Raw genomic sequence first — 20656 nt, forward strand, 5'->3', positions numbered from 1 at the left:
TAGATAGATAGATAGATAGGAGATACATAGATAGATAGATAGATAGATAGATAGATAGATAGATAGGAGATACATAGGTAGATAGGAGATAGATAGATAGATAGATAGATAGGAGATAGATAGATAGATAGATAGATAGATAGATAGATAGATAGATAGATAGATAGATAGGAGATACATAGATAGATAGATAGATAGGAGATACATAGATAGATAGATAGATAGATGATAGATAGATAGGAGATACATAGATAGATAGATAGATAGATAGATAGATAGATAGATAGATAGATAGATAGGAGATACATAGATAGATAGATAGATAGATAGATAGATAGATAGATAGATAGATAGGAGATACATAGGTAGATAGGAGATAGATAGATAGATAGATAGGAGATAGATAGATAGATAGATAGATAGATAGATAGATAGATAGATAGATAGATAGATAGATAGATAGATAGATAGGAGATACATAGATAGATAGATAGGAGATACATAGATAGATAGATAGATAGATAGATAGATAGATAGATAGATAGATGATAGATAGATAGGAGATACATAGATAGATAGATAGATAGATAGATAGATAGATAGATAGATAGATAGGAGATACATAGATAGATAGATAGGTAGATAGGAGATACATAGGTAGATAGGAGATAGATAGATAGATAGATAGATAGATAGATAGATAGATAGATAGGAGATACATAGATAGATAGATAGATAGATAGATAGATAGATAGATAGATAGGAGATACATAGGTAGATAGGAGATAGATAGATAGATAGATAGATAGGAGATAGATAGATAGATAGATAGATAGATAGATAGATAGATAGGAGATACATAGATAGATAGATAGATAGGAGATACATAGATAGATAGATAGATAGATAGATAGATAGATAGATAGATGATAGATAGATAGGAGATACATAGATAGATAGATAGATAGATAGATAGATAGGAGATACATAGATAGATAGATAGATAGGAGATACATAGATAGATAGATAGATAGATAGATAGATAGATAGATAGATAGGAGATACATAGGTAGATAGGAGATAGATAGATAGATAGATAGATAGATAGATAGATAGATAGATAGATAGATAGATAGATAGGAGATAGATAGATAGATAGATAGATAGATAGATAGATAGATAGGAGATAGATAGATAGATAGATAGATAGATAGATAGATAGATAGATAGGAGATAGATAGATAGATAGGAGATAGATAGATAGATAGATAGGAGATAGATAGATAGATAGATAGATAGATAGATAGGAGATAGATAGATAGATAGATAGATAGATAGATAGGAGATAGATAGATAGATAGGAGATAGATAGATAGATAGATAGGAGATAGATAGATAGATAGATAGATAGATAGATAGATAGATAGATAGGAGATAGATAGATAGATAGATAGATAGATAGATAGATAGATACATAGATAGATAGATAGATAGATAGATAGATAGATAGATAGATAGGAGATAGATAGATAGATAGATAGATAGATAGGAGATAGATAGATAGATAGATAGATAGATAGATAGATAGGAGATACATAGATAGATAGATAGATAGATAGATAGATAGATAGATGATACATAGATAGATAGATAGATAGATAGATAGATAGATAGATAGGAGATACATAGATAGATAGATAGATAGATAGATAGATAGATAGATAGGAGATACATAGGTAGATAGGAGATAGATAGATAGATAGATAGATAGATAGATAGATAGGAGATAGATAGATAGATAGATAGATAGATAGATAGATAGATAGATAGATAGGAGATACATAGATAGATAGATAGGAGATACATAGATAGATAGATAGATAGATAGATAGATAGATAGATAGATGATAGATAGATAGGAGATACATAGATAGATAGATAGATAGATAGATAGATAGATAGATAGATAGATAGGAGATACATAGATAGATAGATAGATAGATGATACATAGGTAGATAGGAGATAGATAGATAGATAGATAGATAGATAGATAGATAGATAGGAGATAGGAAGATAGATAGATAGATAGATAGATAGATAGATAGATAGATAGGAGATAGATAGATAGATAGATAGATAGATAGATAGATAGGAGATAGATAGATAGATAGATAGATAGATAGATAGATAGGAGATACATAGATAGATAGATAGATAGATAGATAGATAGATAGATAGGGAGATAGATAGATAGGAGATACATAGATAGGAGATACATAGATAGATAGATAGATAGATAGATAGATAGATAGATAGATAGATAGGAGATACATAGATAGATAGATAGATAGATAGATAGATAGATAGATAGATAGGAGATACATAGGTAGATAGGAGATAGATAGATAGATAGATAGATAGATAGATAGGAGATAGATAGATAGATAGATAGATAGATAGATAGATAGATAGATAGGAGATACATAGATAGATAGATAGATAGATAGATAGATAGATAGATAGGAGATACATAGGTAGATAGGAGATAGATAGATAGATAGATAGATAGATAGATAGATAGATAGATAGATAGGAGATAGATAGATAGATAGATAGATAGATAGATAGATAGGAGATACATAGATAGATAGATAGATAGATAGATAGATAGATGATAGATAGATAGGAGATACATAGATAGATAGATAGATAGATAGATAGATAGATAGATAGATAGGAGATAGATAGATAGATAGATAGATAGATAGATAGGAGATAGATAGATAGATAGATAGATAGATAGATAGATAGATAGATAGGAGATACATAGATAGATAGATAGATAGATAGATAGATAGATAGATAGGAGATACATAGGTAGATAGGAGATAGATAGATAGATAGATAGATAGATAGATAGATAGATAGGAGATACATAGATAGATAGATAGATAGATAGATAGATAGATAGATAGGAGATACATAGATAGATAGATAGATAGATAGATAGATAGATGATAGATAGATAGGAGATACATAGATAGATAGATAGATAGATAGATAGATAGATAGATAGATAGATAGGAGATAGATAGATAGATAGATAGATAGATAGAAGATAGATAGATAGATAGATAGATAGATAGATAGATAGATAGATAGGAGATAGATAGATAGATAGATAGATAGATAGATAGATAGATAGATAGATAGGAGATAGATAGATAGATAGATAGATAGATAGATAGGAGATACATAGATAGATAGATAGATAGATAGATAGATAGGAGATACATAGATAGATAGATAGATAGATAGATAGATAGATAGGAGATACATAGATAGATAGATAGATAGATAGATAGATAGATAGATAGATAGGAGATAGATAGATAGGAGATACATAGATAGATAGATAGATAGATAGATAGATAGATAGATAGATAGATAGATAGGAGATACATAGATAGATAGGAGATAGATAGATAGATAGATAGATAGGAGATAGATAGATAGATAGATAGATAGATAGATAGATAGATAGGAGATACATAGATAGATAGATAGGAGATACATAGATAGATAGATAGATAGATAGATAGATAGATGATAGATAGATAGGAGATACATAGATAGATAGATAGATAGATAGATAGATAGATAGATAGATAGATAGATAGGAGATACATAGATAGATAGATAGATAGATAGATAGATAGATAGATAGATAGGAGATACATAGGTAGATAGGAGATAGATAGATAGATAGATAGATAGATAGATAGATAGATAGATAGGAGATAGATAGATAGATAGATAGATAGATAGGAGATAGATAGATAGATAGATAGATAGATAGGAGATAGATAGATAGATAGATAGATAGATAGATAGGAGATAGATAGATAGATAGATAGATAGATAGATAGGAGATAGATAGGAGATAGATAGATAGATAGATAGATAGATAGATAGATAGATAGATAGGAGATACATAGATAGATAGATAGATAGGAGATAGATAGATAGATAGATAGATAGATAGATAGATAGGAGATAGATAGGAGATAGATAGATAGATAGATAGATAGATAGATAGATAGGAGATAGATAGATAGATAGATAGATAGATAGATAGATAGATAGATAGGAGATACATAGATAGATAGATAGATAGATAGATAGATAGATAGATAGATAGATGATACATAGATAGATAGATAGATAGATAGATAGATAGGAGATACATAGATAGATAGATAGATAGATAGATAGATAGATAGATAGATAGGAGATACATAGGTAGATAGGAGATAGATAGATAGATAGATAGGAGATAGATAGATAGATAGATAGATAGATAGATAGATGATACATAGATACATAGATAGATAGATAGATAGATAGATAGATAGATAGATAGGAGATACATAGATAGATAGATAGATAGATAGATAGATAGATAGGAGATACATAGGTAGATAGGAGATAGATAGATAGATAGATAGGAGATAGATAGATAGATAGATAGATAGATAGATAGATAGATAGATAGATAGATAGATAGATAGATAGGAGATACATAGATAGATAGATAGGAGATACATAGATAGATAGATAGGAGATACATAGATAGATAGATAGATAGATAGATAGATAGATAGATAGATAGATGATAGATAGATAGGAGATACATAGATAGATAGATAGATAGATAGATAGATAGATAGATAGGAGATACATAGATAGATAGATAGATAGATAGGAGATACATAGGTAGATAGGAGATAGATAGATAGATAGATAGATAGATAGATAGATAGATAGATAGGAGATACATAGATAGATAGATAGATAGATAGATAGATAGATAGGAGATACATAGGTAGATAGGAGATAGATAGATAGATAGATAGATAGATAGATAGATAGATAGGAGATAGATAGATAGATAGATAGATAGATAGATAGATAGGAGATACATAGATAGATAGATAGGAGATACATAGATAGATAGATAGATAGATAGATAGATAGATAGATAGATAGATGATAGATAGATAGGAGATACATAGATAGATAGATAGATAGATAGATAGATAGATAGATAGATAGATAGGAGATACATAGATAGATAGATAGATAGGAGATACATAGATAGATAGATAGATAGATAGATAGATAGGAGATACATAGGTAGATAGGAGATAGATAGATAGATAGATAGATAGATAGATAGATAGATAGATAGGAGATAGATAGATAGATAGATAGATAGATAGATAGATAGATAGGAGATAGATAGATAGATAGATAGATAGATAGATAGGAGATAGATAGATAGATAGATAGATAGGAGATAGATAGATAGATAGATAGATAGATAGATAGGAGATAGATAGATAGATAGATAGATAGATAGATAGATAGGAGATAGATAGATAGATAGATACATAGATAGATAGATAGATAGATAGATAGATAGATAGATAGGAGATAGATAGATAGATAGATAGATAGATAGATAGATAGATAGGAGATAGATAGATAGATAGATAGATAGATAGATAGATAGGAGATAGATAGATAGATAGATAGATGATACATAGATAGATAGATAGATAGATAGATAGATAGATAGGAGATACATAGATAGATAGATAGATAGATAGATAGATAGATAGATAGGAGATACATAGGTAGATAGGAGATAGATAGATAGATAGATAGATAGATAGATAGATAGATAGATAGGAGATAGATAGATAGATAGATAGATAGATAGATAGATAGGAGATACATAGATAGATAGATAGGAGATACATAGATAGATAGATAGATAGATAGATAGATAGATGATAGATAGATAGGAGATACATAGATAGATAGATAGATAGATAGATAGATAGGAGATAGGAAGATAGATAGATAGATAGGAGATAGATAGATAGATAGATAGATAGATAGATAGATAGATAGATAGATAGATAGATAGGAGATACATAGATAGATAGATAGATAGATAGATAGATAGATAGATAGGGAGATAGATAGATAGGAGATACATAGATAGGAGATAGATAGATAGATAGATAGATAGATAGATAGATAGGAGATACATAGGTAGATAGGAGATAGATAGATAGATAGATAGAAAGATAGATAGATAGATAGATAGATAGGAGATAGGAAGATAGATAGATAGATAGATAGATAGATAGATAGGAGATAGATAGATAGATAGATAGATAGATAGATAGATAGATAGGAGATAGATAGATAGATAGATAGATAGATAGATAGGAGATACATAGATAGATAGATAGATAGATAGATAGATAGATAGATAGGGAGATAGATAGATAGGAGATACATAGATAGGAGATAGATAGATAGATAGATAGATAGATAGATAGATAGATAGGAGATAGATAGATAGATAGATAGATAGATAGATAGATAGGAGATAGATAGATAGATAGATAGATAGATAGATAGATAGATAGGAGATAGATAGATAGATAGATAGATAGGAGATAGATAGATAGATAGATAGATAGATAGGAGATAGATAGGAGATAGATAGATAGATAGATAGATAGATAGGAGATAGATAGATAGATAGATAGATAGATAGATAGGAGATAGATAGATAGATAGATAGATAGATAGATAGATAGGAGATAGATAGATAGATAGATAGATAGATAGGAGATAGATAGATAGATAGATAGATAGATAGATAGATAGGAGATAGATAGATAGATAGATAGATAGATAGATAGGAGATACATAGATAGATAGATAGATAGATAGATAGATAGATAGATAGGGAGATAGATAGATAGGAGATACATAGATAGGAGATAGATAGATAGATAGATAGATAGATAGATAGATAGGAGATAGATAGATAGATAGATAGATAGATAGATAGATAGGAGATAGATAGATAGATAGATAGATAGATAGATAGATAGATAGATAGGAGATAGATAGATAGATAGATAGATAGGAGATAGATAGATAGATAGATAGATAGATAGGAGATAGATAGGAGATAGATAGATAGATAGATAGATAGATAGATAGGAGATAGATAGATAGATAGATAGATAGATAGATAGATAGATAGGAGATAGATAGATAGATAGATAGATAGATAGATAGATAGATAGATGATAGATAGATAGATAGATAGATAGATAGGAGATAGATAGATAGATAGATAGATAGATAGATAGATAGATAGGAGATACATAGATAGATAGATAGATAGATAGATAGATAGATAGATAGGAGATACATAGATAGATAGATAGGAGATACATAGATAGATAGATAGATAGATAGATAGATAGATGATAGATAGATAGGAGATACATAGATAGATAGATAGATAGATAGATAGATAGGAGATAGGAAGATAGATAGATAGATAGGAGATAGATAGATAGATAGATAGATAGATAGATAGATAGATAGATAGATAGATAGATAGGAGATACATAGATAGATAGATAGATAGATAGATAGATAGATAGATAGGGAGATAGATAGATAGGAGATACATAGATAGGAGATAGATAGATAGATAGATAGATAGATAGATAGATAGATAGGAGATACATAGGTAGATAGGAGATAGATAGATAGATAGATAGAAAGATAGATAGATAGATAGATAGATAGGAGATAGGAAGATAGATAGATAGATAGATAGATAGATAGATAGGAGATAGATAGATAGATAGATAGATAGATAGATAGATAGATAGATAGGAGATAGATAGATAGATAGATAGATAGATAGATAGATAGGAGATAGATAGATAGATAGATAGATAGATAGATAGATAGATAGATAGATAGGAGATACATAGATAGATAGATAGATAGATAGATAGATAGATAGATAGGGAGATAGATAGATAGGAGATACATAGATAGGAGATAGATAGATAGATAGATAGATAGATAGATAGATAGGAGATAGATAGATAGATAGATAGATAGATAGATAGATAGATAGGAGATAGATAGATAGATAGATAGATAGATAGATAGATAGGAGATAGATAGATAGATAGATAGATAGGAGATAGATAGATAGATAGATAGATAGATAGATAGATAGGAGATAGATAGGAGATAGATAGATAGATAGATAGATAGATAGATAGGAGATAGATAGATAGATAGATAGATAGATAGATAGGAGATAGATAGATAGATAGATAGATAGATAGATAGATAGGAGATAGATAGATAGATAGATAGATAGGAGATAGATAGATAGATAGATAGATAGATAGATAGATAGATAGATAGGAGATAGATAGATAGATAGATAGATAGATAGATAGATAGGAGATACATAGATAGATAGATAGATAGATAGATAGATAGATAGATAGATAGATAGGGAGATAGATAGATAGGAGATACATAGATAGGAGATAGATAGATAGATAGATAGATAGATAGATAGGAGATAGATAGATAGATAGATAGATAGATAGATAGGAGATAGATAGATAGATAGATAGATAGATAGATAGATAGATAGGAGATAGATAGATAGATAGATAGATAGGAGATAGATAGATAGATAGATAGATAGATAGGAGATAGATAGGAGATAGATAGATAGATAGATAGATAGATAGGAGATAGATAGATAGATAGATAGATAGATAGATAGGAGATAGATAGATAGATAGATAGATAGATAGATAGGAGATAGATAGATAGATAGATAGATAGATAGGAGATAGATAGATAGATAGATAGATAGATAGATAGATAGATAGGAGATACATAGATAGATAGATAGATAGATAGATAGATAGATAGGAGATACATAGATAGATAGATAGATAGATAGATAGATATAGATAGATATAGATAGATAGATAGATAGATAGATAGATAGATAGATAGATAGGAGATAGATAGATAGATAGATAGATAGATAGATAGATAGGAGATAGATAGATAGATAGATAGATAGATAGGAGATAGATAGATAGATAGATAGATAGATAGATAGATAGATAGATAGATAGGAGATACATAGATAGGAGATACATAGATAGATAGATAGATAGATAGATAGATAGATAGATAGATAGGAGATACATAGGTAGATAGGAGATAGATAGATAGATAGATAGATAGATAGATAGATAGATAGGAGATACATAGATAGATAGATAGATAGATAGATAGATAGATAGATAGATAGGAGATACATAGATAGATAGATAGATAGATAGATAGATAGGAGATACATAGGTAGATAGGAGATAGATAGATAGATAGATAGATAGATGATACATAGATAGATAGATAGATAGATAGATAGATAGATAGATAGATAGATAGGAGATAGATAGGAGATACATAGGTAGATAGGAGATAGATAGATAGATAGATAGATAGATAGATAGATAGATAGATAGATAGATAGGAGATAGATAGATAGATAGATAGATAGATAGATAGGAGATACATAGATAGATAGATAGGAGATACATAGATAGATAGATAGATAGATAGATAGATAGATAGATAGGAGATACATAGATAGATAGATAGATAGATAGATAGATAGATAGATAGATAGATAGGAGATACATAGATAGATAGATAGATAGATAGATAGATAGATAGATAGGAGATACATAGATAGATAGATAGATAGATAGATAGATAGATAGATAGATAGGAGATACATAGGTAGATAGGAGATAGATAGATAGATAGATAGATAGATAGATAGATAGATGATACATAGATAGATAGATAGATAGATAGATAGATAGATAGATAGATAGGAGATACATAGATAGATAGATAGATAGATAGATAGATAGATAGATAGATAGGAGATACATAGGTAGATAGGAGATAGATAGATAGATAGATAGATAGATAGATAGATAGATAGATAGGAGATAGATAGATAGGAGATAGATAGATAGATAGATAGATAGATAGATAGATAGATAGATAGGAGATACATAGATAGATAGATAGGAGATACATAGATAGATAGATAGAAAGATAGATAGATAGATAGATGATAGATAGATAGGAGATACATAGATAGATAGATAGATAGATAGATAGATAGATAGATAGATAGATAGGAGATAGGAAGATAGATAGATAGATAGGAGATAGATAGATAGATAGATAGATAGATAGATAGATAGGAGATACATAGATAGATAGATAGATAGATAGATAGATAGATAGATAGGGAGATAGATAGATAGGAGATACATAGATAGGAGATAGATAGATAGATAGATAGATAGATAGATAGATAGATAGATAGATAGGAGATACATAGGTAGATAGGAGATAGATAGATAGATAGATAGAAAGATAGATAGATAGATAGATAGATAGGAGATAGGAAGATAGATAGATAGATAGATAGATAGATAGATAGGAGATAGATAGATAGATAGATAGATAGATAGATAGATAGGAGATAGATAGATAGATAGATAGATAGATAGATAGATAGATAGGAGATACATAGATAGATAGATAGATAGATAGATAGATAGATAGGGAGATAGATAGATAGGAGATACATAGATAGGAGATAGATAGATAGATAGATAGATAGGAGATAGATAGATAGATAGATAGATAGATAGATAGATAGATAGGAGATAGATAGATAGATAGATAGATAGGAGATAGATAGATAGATAGATAGATAGATAGATAGATAGATAGGAGATAGATAGATAGATAGATAGATAGGAGATAGATAGGAGATAGATAGATAGATAGATAGATAGATAGATAGGAGATAGATAGATAGATAGATAGATAGATAGATAGATAGATAGATAGATAGATAGGAGATAGATAGATAGATAGATAGATAGATAGATAGATAGATAGGAGATAGATAGATAGATAGATAGATAGATAGATAGGAGATAGATAGATAGATAGATAGATAGATAGATAGATAGATAGATAGGAGATACATAGATAGATAGATAGATAGATAGATAGATAGATAGATAGGAGATACATAGATAGATAGATAGATAGATAGATAGATAGATAGATATAGATAGATATAGATAGATAGATAGATAGATAGATAGATAGATAGGAGATAGATAGATAGATAGATAGATAGATAGATAGATAGATAGATAGATAGGAGATAGATAGATAGATAGATAGATAGATAGATAGATAGATAGGAGATAGATAGATAGATAGATAGATAGATAGATAGATAGGAGATACATAGATAGATAGATAGATAGATAGATAGATAGATAGATAGGAGATACATAGATAGGAGATACATAGATAGATAGATAGATAGATAGATAGATAGATAGATAGATAGGAGATACATAGGTAGATAGGAGATAGATAGATAGATAGATAGATAGATAGATAGGAGATACATAGATAGATAGATAGATAGATAGATAGATAGATAGATAGGAGATACATAGATAGATAGATAGATAGATAGATAGATAGATAGGAGATACATAGGTAGATAGGAGATAGATAGATAGATAGATAGATAGATAGATAGATAGATAGGAGATAGATAGATAGATAGATAGATAGGAGATAGATAGATAGATAGATAGATAGATAGATAGATAGGAGATAGATAGATAGATAGATAGATAGATAGATAGATAGATAGGAGATACATAGATAGATAGATAGATAGATAGATAGATAGGAGATACATAGATAGATAGATAGATAGATAGATAGATAGATAGATAGATACATAGGTAGATAGGAGATAGATAGATAGATAGATAGATAGATAGATAGATAGGAGATACATAGATAGATAGATAGATAGATAGATAGATAGGAGATACATAGATAGATAGATAGATAGATAGATAGATAGATAGATAGGAGATACATAGATAGATAGATAGATAGATAGATAGATAGATAGATAGATAGGAGATACATAGGTAGATAGGAGATAGATAGATAGATAGATAGATAGATAGGAGATACATAGATAGATACATAGATAGATAGATAGATAGATAGATAGATAGATAGGAGATACATAGATAGATAGATAGATAGGAGATACATAGATAGATAGATAGATAGATAGATAGATAGATAGATAGATAGATAGGAGATACATAGATAGATAGATAGATAGATAGATAGATAGGAGATACATAGATAGATAGATAGATAGATAGATAGATAGATAGGAGATACATAGGTAGATAGGAGATAGATAGATAGATAGATAGATAGATAGATAGGAGATAGATAGATAGATAGATAGATAGATAGATAGGAGATACATAGATAGATAGATAGATAGGAGATACATAGATAGATAGATAGATAGATAGATAGATAGATAGGAGATAGATAGATAGATAGATAGATAGATAGATAGATAGGAGATAGATAGATAGATAGATAGATAGATAGGAGATACATAGATAGATAGATAGATAGATAGATAGATAGATAGATAGATAGATAGGAGATACATAGGTAGATAGGAGATAGATAGATAGATAGATAGATAGATAGATAGATAGATAGATAGGAGATACATAGATAGGAGATACATAGATAGATAGATAGATAGATAGATAGGAGATACATAGATAGATAGATAGATAGGAGATACATAGATAGATAGATAGATAGATAGATAGATAGATAGGAGATACATAGATAGATAGATAGATAGATAGGAGATACATAGATAGATAGATAGATAGATAGATAGATAGATAGATAGATAGGAGATACATAGGTAGATAGGAGATAGATAGATAGATAGATAGATAGATAGATAGGAGATACATAGATAGATAGATAGATAGATAGATAGATAGATAGATAGATAGATAGGAGATAGATAGATAGATAGATAGGAGATACATAGATAGATAGATAGATAGATAGATAGATAGATAGATAGATAGATAGATAGGAGATAGATAGATAGATAGATAGATAGATAGATAGATAGATAGGAGATAGATAGATAGATAGATAGATAGATAGGAGATAGATAGATAGATAGATAGATAGATAGATAGGAGATACATAGATAGATAGATAGATAGATAGATAGGTAGATAGGAGATAGATAGATAGATAGATAGATAGATAGATAGATAGGAGATACATAGATAGATAGATAGATAGATAGATAGATAGATAGATAGGAGATAGATAGATAAATAGATAGATAGATAGATAGATAGTAGAAAAAAATGCAGAAGCAGCACAGCATACAAACCGGGTGCAAAGCCAAACTGGAAGGTGGCTAATCTTCAACTTTATATAGAAAATGGAAAAAATGGCAGCACTCCAATATTTAGAAAAAGTGTGGATTTATTCCAAGCAGCGACGTTTCGGTTCTTATCTGAACCTTTCTCAAGCAAAGAAGTGAGGGAAAACCACCAGTTTAAATAACAACCACATCATATGGTGCATAATTACAATTAATTAGTTAGCATGTGGATACAATGCAACACAACATCAAAACACACTTAGGTGGAGTGAAAGATACAGTGTAACAAAGTGTTATAAATATACGATGATCTAGTAACATTTTTCAGATCAATATAAGTGACACATATATAGAAAATCACATCATATATAAAATATAAATATGAGGAGGAGGAACATCCACTTGCTTTCACTAGTATCATGGGCGTTTATTCATACATTGCAGTGTCCAAAAGTGACTACTGTGCAAAATCAGAAAAAAACATAAAAAACATGCCTTCCCAGGCTGAATATATCAATCATAGTATATCCCTGCACGCACAGAGTAAAATAAAGTCATGTGCGGCATACCAAAAGCTGGCATCCACCCAGACTACCCAGTGCACTTGTGTAAACCTGCATGTTAAAAAACAAGCAGACACAGTACATCTACATAGTCAGGTGTTGCTATAGCCAGAAAAGAAATAAAAAATAAAAAATAAACAAAAAATGAAATAAAAAAATAAATAAATAAATGAATAAACGCCCATGATACTAGTGAAAGCATGTGGATGTTCCTCCTCCTCATATTTATATTTTATATATGATGTGATTTTCTATATATGTGTCACTTATATTGATCTGAAAAATGTTACTAGATCATCATATATTTATAACACTTTGTTACACTGTATCTTTCACTCCACCTAAGTGTGTTTTGATGTTGTGTTGCATTGTATCCACATGCTAACTAATTAATTGTAATTATGCACCATATGATGTGGTTGTTATTTAAACTGGTGGTTTTCCCTCACTTCTTTGCTTGAGAAAGGTTCAGATAAGAACCGAAACGTCGCTGCTTGGAATAAATCCACACTTTTTCTAAATATTGGAGTGCTGCCATTTTTTCCATTTGATAGATAGATAGATAGATAGATAGATAGATAGATAGATAGATAGGAGATAGATAGATAGATAGATAGATAGGATAGGAGATAGATAGGAGAGAGATAGATAGATAGATAGATAGATAGATAGATAGATAGATAGATGATAGACAGATAGATAGATAGATAGATAGATAGATAGATAGATGATAGACAGATAGACAGACAGACAGACAGACAGATAGATAGATAGATAGATAGATAGATAGGAGATACATAGATAGATAGATAGATAGATAGATAGATAGATAGATAGATAGGAGATAGATAGATAGATAGATAGATAGATAGACAGACAGACAGACAGACAGACAGACAGACAGACAGACAGATAGATAGATAGATAGATAGATAGATAGGAGATACATAGATAGATAGATAGATAGATAGATAGATAGGATAGGAGATAGATAGGAGATAGATAGATAGATAGATAGATAGATAGATAGATAGATAGACAGACAGACAGACAGACAGACAGACAGACAGACAGACAGACAGACAGATAGATAGATAGATAGATAGATAGATAGATATGGATTGATGATAGATAGATAGACAGACAGACAGACAGACAGACAAAATTACCTAAATTATCAGACAATATATATGGAATAGGAAACTTCCACCTGTATCTCTCATCACGTAAAGCGTTTCGGCCTTGTACCTGCAGATAGGAAATAGTTCAGCAATTATACATTGACTATTGTGTTGCCTTTCTGATCTTCTCCCTGTGTGTATTCGAGTTCTCACGTCATGACATCACTACACATCACTACTATAGCGGTCGGGGGACTCTGGTGCAGATTTTGTATTGGGTTCCAGTAGCTTCATGTTACACCTCTGCTCTGCATGTAATAAACAAGGGATAAATAGGGGGTATATGAAAGAGGAAGGAACCATTGTCCCGAAATCATCTCTCTTTTCTGGGGTAACCCTCTCCTCTTCCAAGTAAAGAGACCCAGGCTGAGCACCTTCTGCAAAACCAGTGACCTAGTGGGCCAGCCCAGTTTACCGCTACAACCCTGGACTGGCCAGGGTCACCTCAGTGACTATCTGCTCCCGCAGCCTCATAGTTAGTCTATAACTGGTATATCACAGCTTTGGGTGGCTCTATCCCCAGTTAACCTTTCTATAAACATGTCTGTACTTAGACTAGATGTTCCTACTCATTAATCTTCTATCACTTATTATACTTTGATGTAGTCCTTCGTCCACTTCTGTTTGGTTGACAAATCAACTTATCTTTACGATGACTGTAAAATCTTCCAAATGCTAAATCAGGCAAATCTACTATATTGGTGTCAATGGACTATCCCAAAATCCAGATTTACAAAGTGTTTTCATTTTTTTAAAAAAACTACAGTGTTGTGCAAAAGTTTTAGGCATGGGGTGGAATAAACGTTGCGATGTAAGAATGCTTTCAGAAACTGGCCTGTTAAAAGTAATTGTGTGCAATTGCGGATCTGAATATTATTAAGGTTAAATTGCCGTGTTGGCACTTTGTGATAAATTAGTGGGTTTTGGGTTGCAGTTTGGGCACTCGGTCTCTAAAAGATTTGCCATCACTTATATAGGGGCTATTTGTTGTGTGGGTAGGCAGTAAAGGGGGCAAGTATACTGTGTAGTGGCCAGTAAAGAGGGCAACATACTGTATGAGGGGCAATATAGAGGCAGTATACCTTGTGGGAACCAACAAAGGGGGCAATATATTGTGTGGGGATTGATAAAGAGGGCCATATACTGTATGGGTGGGCAGTAAAGGGGGCAATATATTGTGTGGGGATCAGTAAAGGGGTGAGGGAACATTACATTGTGTGGGGTCACTGATTTGTTGAGGGTTAGGTGAGTGGTGGTATGATAGTGGGGGACATTTATCAATCTCTTACGCCTCTTTTGGGGTGAAAAAAAGTGAAAATTCTCAGGATCACATTTGCAACTTTTTAACTGCCAGCTGTAACAAAAATTGTCGCAACTGACTCTTTAATCCCACCCACCCTTGTCACTTTTCAAAAAGAAGACGTGATGGCGACATTCTGGGGGCACCAGATTTATCATCATTTATGCCAGAAAAAGCCTGGGGACAACATGGTGGATCAGTGGTTAGCACTGGAGTCCTGGGTTCAAATCCTGCCAGGAACAACATCTGCAAGGACTTTGTATGTTCTCTGCATGGATTTCCTCCCATTCTACAAAGACATACTGATAGGAAAAAAAATGTACATTGTGAGGCCTATATGGGGCTCACAATCTACATTTTAAAAATAATGGAGCCTGAACTCTATGGCAGCTATAATATAAATTTCAGCGGAGGCGCATGGACCGGCTAAGGCTGCTCCTAAATGGGAGACATGAAATCCAGCGTTGAAAATGTCAGTCTTCATAAAGCTCTGAGCCACATACCCTTTAGTTACCCCATATACCATCACATCACACGATTGATAAAAATTATGGGGCTCACCGGCAGCTTGATGTCTCCCTGGAACAGGTCCAGGCCCAGTTCTATAAAGGATAAAGTACATAGGTTAGTAACTATTGATAATGATGAAAGAACATATAGAAACAACAGGTTTTTTAAGAAGATATTCTTAGGAAATAAAGCAGTAAGCAATGGATCAAGTTGTATAAGACTCTGGCACAAAAGGTTGGAGACAGCCAGCCCCCACATGGATCAGCTATTTGGGGAACGTCCAGTCTGTGCACTATACAGTATATGGAGCTATAAGCAGTTGCTCTGTGCCCTGTAGAATGGCTGAGTACCAATGTTGAAGCTCAGCTCCCATTGACTTCAATGTATATAAATGAGAAGTTCTTAGCGCTCCATCTGCCCTTACAAGGCGACCTTATTCAGATGGGAACCTACACTATACAGACATACTCTCTTGGGCCTAGGCCTCGGCCTACAAAATGAATTTGGGCCAAGTAGGATCCAGATAGACTCTATTCTAAATAAAACAGATCGATATGAGATGGGTGGATTAATAGATAAATATGAGATAGAGATAGATAGATAGATAGATAGATAGATAGATAGATAGATAGATAGAGCACATTAGCAGGGAGTCAACCATACTTACTCTGGTTTATGTCAGGGATGTCTATGAATTCTCCGGCTTCTACGCTTTCTGCTAAATCAAGAAAAAGAAATGTATCAGTAAATTATATTTGTCGAATGAAACGTCTTAGAACTTCTATCCAGAACCATCAGGACAACGATGATTCTTGTTGGGGGCTATGGGACCCCTACTGAGTTGGGCTAACATGTTAACCCCTTTCTGTGCCTTGTAATACCTCCATCCGCCATCTTTTCTCGTGTGTGCTATTCAATGAGAAGGTAACTTGCAATTACAGTAATATCATATTTATATCGGTTTTATGTTTTACCATTATTACTTAATAAAGCCCCATTTTCCTAAAATGAACGGATTTCCTGGGGTCACCGCCTATAACTTTTTTAGTTTTATTGACAGAGCTATGTCAGGGCTCTTTATTGGTGGGGCAAATTTTAGTTTTCATTGGTATGTACGACTTTTGGATCACTTTTTATTGCTTTTTTGGGGGAGATGAGATGACCATAATATATCAATTTGTGCAGGGGCAACACGGTGGCTCAGTGGTTAGCACTGCAGCCTTGAAGCGCTGGCAGTCTTGGGTTCGAGTCCTGCCAGGAACAACATCTGCACGGAGTTTGTATGTTCTCCCTGTGTTTGTGTGGATTTCCTCCCATTCTACAAAGACATACTGATAGGAAAAAATGTACATTGTGATCCCTATATGGGGCTCACAATCTGCATTTAAGAAAAAAAAAACATATATATATATATATATATATATATATATATATATATATATATATATATATCTCAATTTGTGCATTGCATTATTTGTTTGTTTTTTTTACACACTCACTATATGGGATATACAATGCTATTTTTTACTTCTACACACAAGGGGATATCTAATATGTTGGTTTATATTATGCATTTTAGTAAATTTGAAAGGGCTTTTTTATATACATTTTATTACCGTATATATTCGAGTATAAGCCGAATTTTTCAGCCCAGTTTTTGTGTATGTATCCCTGTGTGTGAAAGTGCCCGGTCTACTGAATATAGGGGATCTGCAGTGCTCCTGTTCTGTCGGGAAGGGGTTAATAGGAGCACTGCAGATCCCCTATATTCATGCAGGCTGAATTCCAAGTGGGGAAAAAAACCTCAGTCCTCAAGTTCAGGGAAGGGGCAGACATACAACCAAAACACCCCCTCCCCTTCCCCAGCACCTACTGCACCCAAAAACTCCTACCATTTTAACTTTTGAAATGTTCCAGCAGCTACTGCATTTCCCCCCTCGGCTTAGACTCGAGTCAATAAGTTTACCCCGTTCTTTGTGGTAAAATTAGGGGCCTCGGCTTATATTCGGGTCGGCTTATACTCGAGTATATACGGTACTTGCTTATTTTTGCAATTTTATAGTTTTTTTTTTCCTGTCCCACAAGGGGGACTCAAGCCTTCTGTATTACATTACATCACACATTGTATCCCTATGTATAATAAGGAAATGCAGCCAGGAGGCCAAGTAATGGTCATGGTAACCCTTTGAGGACCCCGCGATCTCATTGCATGGGATCAGAGGGACTAAAGGGAGGTCGATCTTACCCCTGAACCACCCAGATGCCGTGATCAATAATAATCATGTCATGTAAGGGGTTGAACCATCAGAGTCAGAGTCCGACTCTGGCAGCTAGTCCCGGGTCCCGGCTGTGCAATACACCCAAAGCCCAGAAGACGACAGCTCCTGTACCCACAGTATGAGAGCACGTTACTATTAAAGCGCTGAGCAGTAACTATACAATGTAATAGTACGATGCAGAGTGGGAATGGGTTAAAGGGCCTCTTTTCTTTGGACAATCCCTATTTTCTTAGGATTCCAGGACAATAAGCTGATTGCAGACAAGTCCCACCTATGACACCCCTCGTGATCAGCTGAATCTGTTACATTTTCCTGCCCATCTAATTCTAAATTCCCTAATAAATGTTCTAAACCAGAAAACACTTTTACATACAGACGCTCATATGAACAACTCTTAGAAATATTGTGAGGTTATCACTTACCGGTGTCTTGCCAATGGTTAATCTGTAAAAATAAATACATATAATTAATATAATAATGTAATGAGTAGAAACTAAAGGGGTCTCCATACATTTCAGCATTCTATTCTATTCTTCAAACCTTCCACTATTCTTCACAGTCCCAATCCCACATCCAGAGAGCAGGCTGGGAATTGTAGTTCTTCTACCATTGAAGAATGACTAAGACAAATTGGATAATGTTCATTGCATCTAAATACTCGTAATATTGCTCTGTATCCAGCCATGGCTGTACTTACTGTGTAGGCATTAGAGTGGGCAATGATGGCGACCAGGCAGAGGAGCCCCAGAGACTCCCGGGACACCATGGTGGCTTCAAGGAGAATACTCACTGACTCCGTACCCTCCGCACATCTTATAAGGGGATGCTTGAACTTTGCACAATTGATGAAGTTCAGGTTAAACAGTCTTACTATTATCACAGTTATCACCACTAACATGAGAGCTTTACTTTATCTCGAAGATGTAAATTGGCCTATAAAGTAATCTCTAACGCTCGGCTATCCGCTGAGATGACCAAAATATTAACTTTTATTTAGTCATGAGTGTCCATAGACCTCAGTACTGCTCACATAATCATTTCCACAGTGCCTTAAAGGGGCACTCCAGCCAAAACTAACACTGGGTTATACTTATACAGAAGGATGTACCAGTCTAGTCACATCGGACCCCTTCTGCCCGGGGTGGTTTATTTTAAATCTTAAACTGTAAACTTAAACTAAACTTTTAAATAATTTCTGAATTTCCGGAAACTTTCATGACATTAACCATTTCAGGACCAGGTTATTTTCCCTGGTTCAGGAACGAAGCTTTTTTTTGTACATGTGATTTTGAGGGCTTGCAGAAGAAGACAGAGGTTGGCGCTGGAGAGTTTTCTCGCAGCAATGGGGACATCCCCAGTGCTGTTTGAGCTAGGGTCCACCCCCAGTGCTGCAAGAAAAGTCATTTACATACTGAAGAAAACCGAACTATCTACTGAATGGTGGCCCAGAGAAGACTTCTAAAGGTTGGAGAAGAATAGCCTTTCTTAAAGCTATTCCTACATGTTAGGGAGGGAA

At 32.5% G+C, this 20656-nt stretch overlaps 2 protein-coding genes across 3 annotated transcripts in view; both read right to left on the reverse strand.

Annotated features, from left to right (window-relative positions):
- LOC142196842 (meprin A subunit alpha-like) overlaps positions 1-19945 on the reverse strand; it is a 40678-nt gene extending 20733 nt beyond the window's left edge. The window contains exons 1-5 of one of the 2 annotated variants that reach the window (XM_075266822.1): positions 19838-19945; positions 19563-19584; positions 17529-17576; positions 16913-16953; positions 15040-15118 (exon numbers count right to left, since the gene is read on the reverse strand). In XM_075266822.1, coding sequence (XP_075122923.1) covers positions 15040-15118; positions 16913-16953; positions 17529-17576; positions 19563-19584; positions 19838-19906 — 259 coding nt within the window. In that variant the 5' untranslated portion in view covers positions 19907-19945. Of the gene's footprint in view, positions 1-15039; positions 15119-16912; positions 16954-17528; positions 17580-19562; positions 19585-19837 lie in introns of both variants that reach the window. The other variant, XM_075266821.1, reaches the window with a different exon arrangement.
- Positions 1-20656, reverse strand: part of LOC142198579 (uncharacterized) — a 302293-nt gene that overhangs the window by 195145 nt on the left and 86492 nt on the right. The gene's annotated exons all lie outside the window — the stretch shown is intronic.

This window comes from Leptodactylus fuscus, chromosome 3, assembly GCF_031893055.1.
Source record: "Leptodactylus fuscus isolate aLepFus1 chromosome 3, aLepFus1.hap2, whole genome shotgun sequence".
NCBI classification, from domain to species: domain Eukaryota; kingdom Metazoa; phylum Chordata; class Amphibia; order Anura; family Leptodactylidae; genus Leptodactylus; species Leptodactylus fuscus.